The sequence below is a fragment of the Engraulis encrasicolus genome, chromosome 13 (assembly GCF_034702125.1).
Source record: "Engraulis encrasicolus isolate BLACKSEA-1 chromosome 13, IST_EnEncr_1.0, whole genome shotgun sequence".
Lineage (NCBI taxonomy): Eukaryota > Metazoa > Chordata > Actinopteri > Clupeiformes > Engraulidae > Engraulis > Engraulis encrasicolus.
Window position 1 is genome coordinate 15,323,178 of NC_085869.1, and position 11,622 is coordinate 15,334,799.

The 11,622-nt window shown below is 41.0% G+C and overlaps 1 protein-coding gene across 50 annotated transcripts in view; it reads right to left on the bottom strand.

The window, feature by feature from the left end:
• Positions 1–11,622, bottom strand: part of ttn.2 (titin, tandem duplicate 2) — a 178,736-nt gene that overhangs the window by 121,374 nt on the left and 45,740 nt on the right. For 40 of the 50 annotated variants that reach the window (XM_063213163.1, XM_063213153.1, XM_063213185.1 and 37 more), the window contains 25 exons: positions 10,938–11,216; positions 10,188–10,751; positions 9,636–9,917; positions 9,258–9,536; positions 8,870–9,151; positions 8,501–8,779; positions 8,044–8,331; positions 7,648–7,926; positions 7,268–7,549; positions 6,894–7,172; positions 6,495–6,773; positions 6,088–6,366; positions 5,695–5,982; positions 5,211–5,489; positions 4,820–5,101; positions 4,445–4,723; positions 4,074–4,352; positions 3,642–3,920; positions 3,265–3,552; positions 2,856–3,134; positions 2,167–2,448; positions 1,260–1,538; positions 875–1,156; positions 499–777; positions 121–408 (listed from right to left, as the gene is read on the bottom strand). In XM_063213163.1, the coding sequence (XP_063069233.1) occupies positions 121–408; positions 499–777; positions 875–1,156; positions 1,260–1,538; positions 2,167–2,448; positions 2,856–3,134; positions 3,265–3,552; positions 3,642–3,920; positions 4,074–4,352; positions 4,445–4,723; positions 4,820–5,101; positions 5,211–5,489; positions 5,695–5,982; positions 6,088–6,366; positions 6,495–6,773; positions 6,894–7,172; positions 7,268–7,549; positions 7,648–7,926; positions 8,044–8,331; positions 8,501–8,779; positions 8,870–9,151; positions 9,258–9,536; positions 9,636–9,917; positions 10,188–10,751; positions 10,938–11,216 (7,314 nt within the window). The remainder of the gene's footprint in view (positions 1–120; positions 409–498; positions 778–874; positions 1,157–1,259; positions 1,539–2,166; positions 2,449–2,855; positions 3,135–3,264; positions 3,553–3,641; positions 3,921–4,073; positions 4,353–4,444; positions 4,724–4,819; positions 5,102–5,210; positions 5,490–5,694; positions 5,983–6,087; positions 6,367–6,494; positions 6,774–6,893; positions 7,173–7,267; positions 7,550–7,647; positions 7,927–8,043; positions 8,332–8,500; positions 8,780–8,869; positions 9,152–9,257; positions 9,537–9,635; positions 9,918–10,187; positions 10,752–10,937; positions 11,217–11,622) is intronic. The other 10 variants (XM_063213196.1, XM_063213195.1, XM_063213194.1 and 7 more) reach the window with 5 other exon arrangements.

Sequence of the window (11,622 nt, forward strand, 5' to 3'; positions counted from 1 at the left end):
GATACAGAGGAGGAATACTTCAGGATCTTGGCCATTCGCCCATATTTAACCAATTTTGTTAAAAAAAGAAATAATACAACTGCAAAAAGGTGCATTAATCACCCCTAAGCATAGACTAACCTTTCACAACGAAAGTGGAAATGGTTTCAGTTGTTCCTGCTCTGTTAACAGCTTTACACTGGTACTTTCCAGAATCGGTCAGTTTGAGTGAGGGAATTTTCAGCGTGCAGGTGTTGTCAGCGAATGCGATTTCGTAGTTAGGTCCACTTGTGATCTCCGCTCCGTCATGATACCACGAGATTGTGAAAGGTGAACTTCCAGACACTTTACAGTCCAGTTCACCTAATTTACCCACAATGCTCTGGACATCTTTCAGTTTCCGTGAGAATGTTGGAGGGATTAACTTATCTGTGTAAAAATGCACAGTTATTGAACATGGGGGTTCAGGCACTATGGCACTTGATGATATTTAACACACCTGAGGAAATAACAACAAACCTAGGACGGTGAGGTGCATTTTGCCGACATCGCGGCCAACTTCATTCTGGACCTCGAAAGTGTACTCTCCGCTGTCGTCCCTCTCACTCGTCATAATGTTAAGACTGGAAATGGTTTTGGCGAAGGTAATCCTGTACTTCCTTCCGCTTGACAGTTCCCTTCCATCTTTGTACCACTTTTGTCTTAACTCAGGGGTCCCACTGACGGTACACTCAAGAGCAGCTACATCGCCTTCCGTGACACTAAAAGAGTCTGTCCTGTCAACGATCTTAGCGGGCTCTGTGAACAGGGGAGAGACCATATGTGTGTGTGAGCCCTGGGGGGTCCAAATTTAAAAAGATGTGGCATGCACACTGCCTGAAACACATATACAGACCTAGAACAGTCAGGTTAGCCATGCACTCTGCCACCCCAGCATCATTTTTGAGCTGACAGGTATATTTCCCAGCCGTGGTTTTGTCGGCCTTAAAGATTTTAAGAGTGACTTGGTTGTTCTCAAAGGTAATTTTGCGGTTGTCACCATCCCTAAGAACATGATCTTTGTCCTGAACCCAAGACACTGTCATTGGCTCAGAGCCTTTCACTGTAGCGACCAGAGTCACTTCCTCCCCGGTCATTGCTGTCATATTGGACAGTTTCTTCACAAAGACAGGCGGCTCTGTATAGTTCAAAAAAGATTTTCAAAGACATTTAATGAAACATATACCTCATAGCAAAGTCACAGGATTTTACAGCACCCCATACACAAAACGTATACAAACCTCTGAGCATTACAGACACACTGCATGTGTCGCTTCCTACACTGTTGGATGCTTTGCACTCATATTCACTGGCATCGGATGCCTCCAGACCAAGGATGTGCATTGTGGTGGAACATCCTTCATACACAAACTTATATTTCCTGCCCTCCTTAAGTGCCTTCTTGTCTTTGAACCAGGTTATGTCAAAAGGTGCTGTGCCTTTTAGTTCACAGTTCAGACTGACATCTTTGCCTTTCAGTCCTTCAACAGGTTGAGGCACTTTGATGAAAGATGGCGGTTCTGTAAATAATATAACTCCAGTTTAATATTGTTGTATTGCAGTACATAATTGGTGGGTATCCAACCATTCTATAGCCTACATCTTTCTGCTTAGTAATGTGTAGTATTTGTATTATTTAATGTGCTTCAGAAATCAGCACCCCAGAACTGAATGGGCCAAATGCAGAATGAAATATCATGACAATTACAATTTACGTTTTCTTCTATTCGTGATAAATGCATCACTGACCTCCTCGGGATGTACACCGCTAAGAATATTTGCTGGATAACAAGAGAGGTCTGACATCTTTTTTAAGCAAATAAGGTGCCAAATCTGCTGCATCCGGCCCATTCTAGTGTGCTACTTAAATTACTGTGACAAACTGTCTTATCTTAAATGTAGACATGCTCCCACTTGAATCTCACAGTATTCCTCTATTAGCTGACCTACTATATCACTGCAAATGTGTGAAATACAATAAATATAATGTGTTAACTATGTAGTAACATTTACTCAATGCCTGAATGCCAAGTACAATGCATACAGTACACACTCCGAATGTACAAAATATACTGTATTACTGTACACGTAACATCTTAAAGATGTTGCATGTTCATTTCACACGATCACAATGATTGGTTATCTGACCTTTCACTGAGAGAGAGGAGCTGCAGCTTTTAGTTCCCGCATCATTCTGAACCTCACACGTATACACTCCATCGTCCTCAAATGATGCAGTGGCTATATGAAGGACTGCCAACACGCCATCAAAGGATATCTTGCAGTTGTAACTTTCAGTGAGTTTTGAATCATTTTTGAACCAGTTAACCTGGAGAGGTGGAGTGCCAGTGACTTTGCATTCAAGAACGACAGAGTCACTCAGTTTCACAAACTTTGTGCTTGGAAGCTTCTGTGCAAAGTCTGGAGGTTCTGTAAAAATGACAGATTAAAACAAGTCAGCATCCTGAGGGGGGAAAGTGGGGGAAAAAATGGCAAAATGGAAATCCGCGAATGGAAGATGGAAGATGGAGCTGGAAGAGGTGGAAAAATAAGAGTTAATGGAAAATGAGGGGTGAGGCGCAAGAGGAAGGGAGAATGAGAGGATGGGAGGATGAGAGGATGGTGAGAGACAAAAATGGTGATGGCCACACATATAGTGATGAAGAAACACACAAGTGATCCATGACAAAAAGAAAAAAAGAGACGTGACAACGAGGGAGCTGTGATGGGATGATGGGATCGCATTAAGGACACAAGATAAAGGAAGGTGACAATGAGGGAGCTGTGATGAGATGGGAAAATCGGATTAAGACTCAAGAAAAAAAGTGAAGTCCAACCTTTAACCAGTAAATCAGTGGTACACTTCACTGTACCAGCATCGTTGCTAACTTGACAAGAGTAAGTTCCTGATTGCAACACACCAACAGTTAAGAGATCTATGAAGCACGATAAACCCTCCATTCCAGTAAAGCACGTTGGTCCAGTTATCAGCTCTGTGTCTTCCTTAAACCATTTGACGGTAAAGGGTGGAGTTCCTTTGAAGGTGCTCTTAAACCGAACTGTAGTGTTTGGCAGAACTGCCTGAGACTCTGGCTTCATCACAAAGCTTGGAGGCTCTAAAGTGCATTTGAAAGGAGAAAACACATTAATGTATACCTCTGCGACTGGCAACCTTCTTAATATATATGTATCTATTTACTGATGTGTTTTAAGATATCAGCGCAATGAAGAGAGACTCCGACTGACCTTTCACCCTAAGCACTGCACTGCATTCACAGCTGCCTGCTTTGTTGGTCAGTTTGCAAGTGTACGTCCCAGTGTCTGTCTTGTCTAAGTGCTCAATCTCCAAGGCAGCACTATTGTCCTCTTGGACGATTTTGTGCTTTGTTCTACCAGATAGCTTATTTCCATCTTTGATCCATTCCACAGTAATTGGGAGGGATCCGGATATTTTGCAGCTAACACGTACAGCAGAACCCAAAATCTCCTCCATGTCACTCAGGGGTTTTATGAAGGCAGGTGGAATTACCTGATCTGTTACCGAGATTGGAAGATCAAATTGTCAGATGCATCGTTTACAAAATAGTTATAATTTAAAAGTATAAACAATATGAAACACTGACCTACTACAACCAACTCAACCTTGCATGTGCAGGCATTTATGTGGTTTGCTACTTCAAATACATAATGGCCTGTGTCTCCCTTTTGGGCAGACTGAATTTTAAGACTGCTGACGTTGTTTGCAAAGCTGACAACGTGCTGTCTGCTGGAAACCAGCTCCTTTCCATCTTTAGTCCATTTGGCTTTGAGCTCAGGAGTGCCTGTTACTTTGCAGTCTAAGCTGACCGGATCTCCAACAGTGACACTGATCGTGTCCGGCTTTTCAATAATCTGTGGGGGCTCTTTAAAAGCACAGATGGAAAGAAGTTCAAAACTGATCAAACATGTAATGTATATGTATAGTCATACCATACCACTGATATTGTACAATCATATTGTAAACTGCCTCAGAAATACTATACGCAGTATGATTGGGTGATATAAAAAGGACAAACCTTGCACCAGAAGGGTCGCAAAGCATTTCTCTTGTCCTGCTTCATTGACAGCTTGACAAGTGTACCTTCCACCATGACCTGACTCACAGACTGGAATTCTCAGAATAGCCACGCTACCATCAAACATCTTTTCAATCTTTGGATCCTCCAAGATCCACTCTTCATCTTTTTGCCACTGAACAGTCAAGGGAGCAGATCCCTTCACCACACACTTTAACTCTGCCATTTTTCCAAGGACTGTGGCAACATTTTGGATCTTCTCTACAAATGATGGTGGTTCTAATGAGAAAGACAAGAGGTTAACTTTGAAAAGCCTACCTATACTGTACGAACTATTACTGACATTTGGTATTATGTGTTTCTTTACACACCTTTGATTCTAAGCTCTGCTCGACAAGAGCAGCTTCCTACTTCATTCGCCACTGTGCACTGATATTCCCCAGCATCCAAAGCATCGCACTTCTGGATTTCAAGATGTATAGTTCCATTTTTCCTTGTCATAACGTGCTTTGTGCTCAGTTTGATCTCCTTTGAGTCCTTGTGCCAAGTTATCTCAAATGGAGCAGTGCCAGTAACCTGGCACTCAAGGGATGTGCTAGCACCATTTACAACCTCAACGGGTGTCAGTTGCTTAATAAAGGCGGGGGGCTCTGAAACAATAAAAACATAAAACTATAGTTGCTTGTCCCTTTTCAAATGCAAACAAATACATTAATTACACAACTGAAGAGAACCGGATGACTAACCTTTCACTTTAAATTCCATGCTACAGCTTTCACTACCAGCTTCATTGCGAGCCTCACAGTAGTAAACCCCACTGTCTTTGATCTCAGAGCCAAGTATCTCAAGCTTTGCCAAAGAATTAGAGAAGTCCATCTTATATCTATTACTTGGACTTAACTCATTTCCATCCTTGAACCAGTAAATATCTATTTCAGGAGTTCCAACAACCTGACATTCAAAGACAACATTTTGACTGGGTCTAACAACAGTGAGGCCCTCAGGCTTTCGGGTGAATTTCGGAGGTTCTGAAGAATAGAAGGAAAAATGACCAAAAACAGTAAATACACATGTATTCTGAAAGTCAGCAGTCCTCAATTAAAAGATGTATTTATACTACAAATAAAGGAAAACAACCTTTCACAAACAGTGTTGCCTGGCATTTGTCTGAACCAACAACATTGCTGACTTCACAGATGTACTCTCCGGAGTCTGTTGTCTTAGCAAAGAAAAGCTCCAAAGAGGTGGAGGAGTCATCTTTCAGAATGGCACAATCAACACTTGTTGTGATCTCCTTATTGGATTTAAACCATTTGATGTTCAGCGGTGGAGTGCCAGTTATGAGTGCAGTAAACTTCACCTTTGACCCAGGAATAACTTCCACAGATTCAGGCTTTTCAATTATCATGGGGGGCTCTGTATAAAAAAAAAGTAACAAAGCATTTTGCAATGTAAATCTGATCTTGCTGTTACTGTAGCACAGTAAGTCTCAAGTAGTATTCTTACTTAATATGTCCTGGAAAGAGTGAAAAATACAAAATGACTTACATAGCGATATGTTTTATGCTATATGAAATTTTAATTGATCTTAAATCTGAAATAAGGGAGAAAGACGTCGAACCTTGAACTTTCAAAATCCCAGAGCACTGATCAGTGCCTGCTTTGTTTTCAGCGATGCAAGTGTACGTGCCACTGTCAGCGCTCTCAAGGCGAGTGATCTCCAGAGAAGCGGCATTTTCAAAGAATATGCACTTGTGCTTCTCATCTGCCTCTACTTCCTTATGGTCTTTGTACCAATGCACAGTGATGGGCAAGGACCCAGATACTAGACAGTCCAACTGGGCAAAAGACCCTTTAATGCCTTCCATTTCTTTGAGCTTCCTTGTGAATGATGGCTTGATAATTTGATCTGTTGTAGAACAAGTAAAAGACTTAAGTAACTATAACTTAATGTTACTTTGAGCAGAAGAAGAAAAACGTGTAATGGGTAGAAACAGCACAAAATTAAACTGACCTAGAACTGAAACAGTAGTAACGCAGGAGTCGTTTCCGACATCATTGGAAACGTCAAATACGTATTCATCACTGTCACTCTGTTCTGTTGCCAAGATTTTTAGGACTGAGCTCTTGTCCGTGCTTTGGACTTTGTATTTTTTGCCTGAGGTCAGCTCTTTTCCATTTCTACACCATTTGGCCTTCAGGGGCTTAGTCCCCGAGAATCTGCACTCAAGGGTTGCAGGGTCTCCTGCTGTTACACTGATAGACTTAGCAGGATCTGTAATATTTGCTGGCTCTGAAAATGGACAGCAAACTAAGTTAGACAAAGTACATCATCTCTCACTATGTAATCAAGTTCTTACTTTGCATCAAAGGCATCAAACCCACCAAGGTAAATGGTGGCGTATATGAATGTTAACAAACCTTTGACTGCTAATGTTGCTGTACATTTCTGACTTCCTGCTTCGTTCTGGGCCTGACAGGTATACTTGCCACCGTGGTTCAACTGAACACTGGTTATGTATAACACTGCTGTTCTGTTTTCAAAAGACATCTGTACATGCTCAGAATCTTTCATTTCAAGTTCGTCTTTCAGCCAGGTAATGGTCAAGGGCAGAGATCCTTTCAGTACACACTGCATTGTTAGCTTACTGCTAAGAACAGCATTCATGTTTTCAATCTTCTGGACGAATGATGGAGGTTCTAATGAGGGAAAATCAATGAGTATACTGAGATCAGTACAGTTTTAATATACAGTAACTACCCTCAAAGATAGCACATTATATTTATACATGTAAGAAATATACGTTGCTGCTAACCAACCTTTAAGAGAAATCTGGAACTCGCAAGATGTCTTCCCTACATCATTTGCAACTGTGCACTGATAATTCCCAGCATCACTGGCATCGAATTTCAGAACTTGCAGAGTAGCAATGTCATTCTTAAGACTCATGATGTGTCTCCTGTCAGTCCTGATCTGTTTGGAGTCTTTCAAGTACGTAATCTCAAAGGGTGCTGAACCTGATATCAACCCCTCTAATACAACATCGCAGCCTTTCACAACATCCTTGGCTTCAAAGCACCGCACAAATGCAGGAGGTTCTAAAAACAAAGATGGTCACAGCTGATTAATTCTGCTCTGTAGATTAAGACTGAATTGTAAATTCTATAATTTGACCATAGAGAAAAAGACACACCTTTTACAGAGATCACAGAACTGCAACGGTCACTACCAGCATCATTTGATGCCATGCATATATAACTGCCACTATCATCAGTACTGCAGTTGACCATCTTGAAAGTGGCGACTGAGTTTGCAAAGGTCATTTGATATTTCTCATTTGAGCTGATTTCAGTATCATTCTTAAACCACTGTATATTGATAGGAGGGCTGCCAGTTACTTTGCACTCTAAAGTTACAGTGTTGCCAATCATTAAAAGTTTTGTGGACTCAAGCTTCGTCACAAACTTTGGGGGTTCTACAGGGGAAAGAAACAAAATCATCTTTTAAATGAGAAAGACATCACACATTTAAAATGTCGCACACAGGAGAGAAAAAAAAGAGAAGACACTGCACCTTTTACAAACAAGACTGTGGTGCAGACCACTTTCCCAGCATCGTTGGACACTTGACAAGTGTATTTAGCTGAGTCAGTGGGTTTCACAGAGTGAAGCTCCAATGTGCTTGCAGAAGTTTCTTTCTTAATGAAACATGTGCCTCCTGTAATAATCTCCTTCTCCTCTCGAAACCATTTCACAATGAATGGAGCCGTTCCAGAATACACAGATTTAAAACTGACAGTTGATCCTGGGATGACATCTTGGTTCTCTGGTTTGGTTATGAAGACTGGGGGTTCTAAATTACATTTCAAAGAGAAATATGTGCCTTATAATTCAATAACAATAACCAGTTCATGATTACATGGATGTAATTATGTGCACATAGTGTTACAAGCCATGATGTTCCCCTAACCTTTCACTTGCAAGCTTCCACTCGTTTCAGCATGCCCAGCAGAATTCTTTGCTTGACAAGAATATGCCCCAGCATCAGCTGTCTCTAAATTCAGTATTTTCAGCATTGCTGTACTTTCTTTAAAGTCCGTCTGATATTTCATTCCGGATGTGATTTGTTTTCCTTCCTTGAACCAAGATACAGTCATGGGCTGTGACCCAGACACTTTGCATTCCATTATTACATCACCTCCGACATTTCCATCAACTTTTTTAAGCATTTTTGTGAAGGTCGGTGGTATGATTCGATCTGCTCAGATGGACAGAAAGAAGTTAGTTAAGATATCAATCAAATGTGTTACAAAGATCTTAAATAGATGTCTGGGTGAATCAAATGTGTTAATGAGACATTAAATACATATCTGAATCATTCAAATGTGTTTAAAAAGATATTAGATATTAGGTAAAATTAAACAAACCTAAAACTGTTACATCGAAAGAACATTCCTCTTTTCCAACACGGTTGGCCACCTCCATTTTGTATTCACAGCTGTCCGATTTATCAGCCGAAAGGATTTTTAACATGGCTACATTATCTTTAAGTGCAATTTTGTATTTTCTGCCCGATGTCATTTCTTTCGCAACTTTGAACCACTTGACTTTCAGTTCTGGACTCCCTGAGATAGTGGCTTCCAAAGTGGCGGTTTCTCCAACAGTTACACTGATAGAGGGTGGACTCTCAACGATCCTAGCAGGCTCTAAAACAGGAATACAAGCACTTAATATGTCTTCAAAATATGCAGTGCTACAACTGAAAGCAAGATATTAAATTCAAAATAATTTCAGACCTTGAACAATTAATGTAGCTTCCGATTTCTGTTGGCCAGCTTCATTTTCTGCTTGGCAGGTATATTTACCACCATGAGCGATGGTTACGTTGTGGATGGATAGATGGGCAATGTTGTTTTCAAATGTCATCTTGACATTAGCCTCAGTCTCTGACAGAAACTCTGAATCCTTTAGCCATTTGATAGTTATTGGGGCAGAGCCCTTAACGGTACCCTGTAGCGTAACCGCACTGCCAAAAACTGCATTTGTGTTTTCAACTTTCTTAACAAATGATGGTGGTTCTGAAGAATAAAGTAATGGAGAATCAAACATGTGCATTGACAGGAAAAAAAAAACTATTGAATGATGATGGTTAAAATCAAGCTATGGGTATTAAACCACACTGACCTTTCATCTTAACGACTGATTTTGAAATGATTTTACCAACATCATTTGAGACGCAACACTGATAGTCACCCACATCTGCACTTTCAAAAGACCTGATCTCCAAAGAGGCACAGGAGTCTTTTGAAGTGACACTGTGTTTCTTGTCAGTGCTGACCGGTTTTTTGTTCTTTAACCAGGTGACCTCAAATGGTGCTGTTCCTGTAACTTCACATTCAAATTGCACAGTGGTGCCTTTGACCACCTCGAGCATTTTAAGTTCTTTTTTGATGGAAGGAGGTTCTACAAAACAAGAAATGCCAGATTATTTTCAAACTTGCTGAAATTGATCTGTAAACCTCATAAATAATATGACAAATGATGCCATTGTTTACAACAAACCTTTGACTGTAACGTGACAGCTACAGCTCTCACAGCCTGCCTCATTCAACACTTCACAAGTGTAATTTCCACTGTCGGACTCAACAAGATCAATAATTTCCAGAGTGGCTTTGCCATCTGCGAAAGTAATTTTGTGCTTGTCTGAAGTGCTGAGTTGCCTGGCATCAAGAAACCATGTCACATGAAGTTCGGGTGACCCTTTGATAGTACACTGCAGACGTGTTGATGTGCCCTGCTTCCACAGGACCTTTGGCTCAAGCCTTTTAACAAATGTGGGTGGCTCTGATTTTGATGGTTTTAAAGATGTTTGAGAATGGGCGGGGGATGGAAAAATAAGAAAATGAATTTAAAATCAAAAGAAAAAAAAAAAGAAGAAGAAATGATCAAAGAAGAGGAAAAAAACAATATTAATCATCAATCCATACAGCTCAAAGACATGGGAAATAATTTCTTTATGAGAGTAGAAAAAAATATTTTTAATTTTAAAAATGCAGATTTTTCAAGGAAAAAAAATACTGCATTTGTCATGGACGTTACCTCCAAAAACCTTACCTTGTACCGTTATCACAGATGAGCACTCACTGCTTCCTGCATCATTTGCTGCAGTGCAAGCATATTTGCCAGTATCTTTAAGTTTGGATTTTGGTATTTCAAGACTGGCCGTTTTGTCCTCAAAAGAGAGTTTGCAATCCATGGTGTTGTGAATCTTTTTGCCATCTTTCATCCAGGATATAGTAACTCCAGTGTCCTCGTTCACCTGACACTCAAGGCGCAGCGGGTTACCCACCGCTACTGACACGGATTCAAAAGTCTTCACAAAGCTGGGTTTGTCAATAACCTTCAGCTCTGTGCTGCACGTAGCTGTACCAACACTGTTTGATGCTTTGCACAGATATGTACCCTGATCATTCTGTTCCAGTCTACTAATCAGAAGCGTGTACTTGTTCTTATCAGAGGTGATTTTAAAATGCTCGTCAGCCTTTATGGCAATGTTGTCTTTATGCCATAAAACATTCATTGGAGTAGACCCATTGACTACGCATAGCAACTTTGCCTGTTTGCCCACAAACAGTGTCATGGGCTCAGGCTTTGTAACAAACTCGGGTGGGAAGACTTCTAGAAAAACAAAACCAGAGTACAATACAATTGTATGACACATTCCTATTACAAAAACAATACTGTCCACAGACGGATCATCTGAGGAGTAAGGAGACCAGATCAGCCAGGTAATTAAATCTTTCCAGTTCTTGAACGTATGAAAAGAAGAACATATTTCAAAACCATGCATTCCACTCAACTTACCAGTCACGTTGAGACTAGCAGCACAGCTGTCGCTGCCGTGCTTGTTGGTGGCTTTACAGGTGTACTCTGCCGTGTCCACCTTGGCAGAGTTGAGGATCTCAAGGGAGGATGTGGTGCTGCGGCTGATGATCCTGTACTTCTCGCTCTGGCGGATCTCGGCGCCGGCCTTGTACCATTTGAAAGTGACGTTTGGCGCATCTTCTATTTCGCACTCAAACCTGGCAATGTCTCCGACATTGACATCCAGGGGGTGAGGTTTGTGCCTAAAGACAGGTGGTACTACAAGTACACCAGGTAGAAATGGAAAAGGTGAATTAATTACTGAAAGCTGATGACATGGCCACAAATAAGGCTCTTTTCCACTGCCTTTTGTTAAGACCGCCTGGTAGATCTACAGCTCGACACAGCGCAACTCGGCCGCCACTTTTGGCTTTTCAATTGGTCACGACACGGCTCAATCGTAAAGCAAAACGTGGTGACTGAGTCGCACTGTATTGAGCTGTAGACCTACCAGAAATCTGGCAGTGGAAATGAGCCTATAATGTTTAAAAAAATATGAACAGTGGGAATGGAAGTACAAACTATCCAGTTGTGACTGTGAAGGAATACGATGATCATTGTTAGGGGAAGAGCATAGTGATTTCATTAAAAGGTGACAACAATGGCAATAAAATGCATGCAAAAG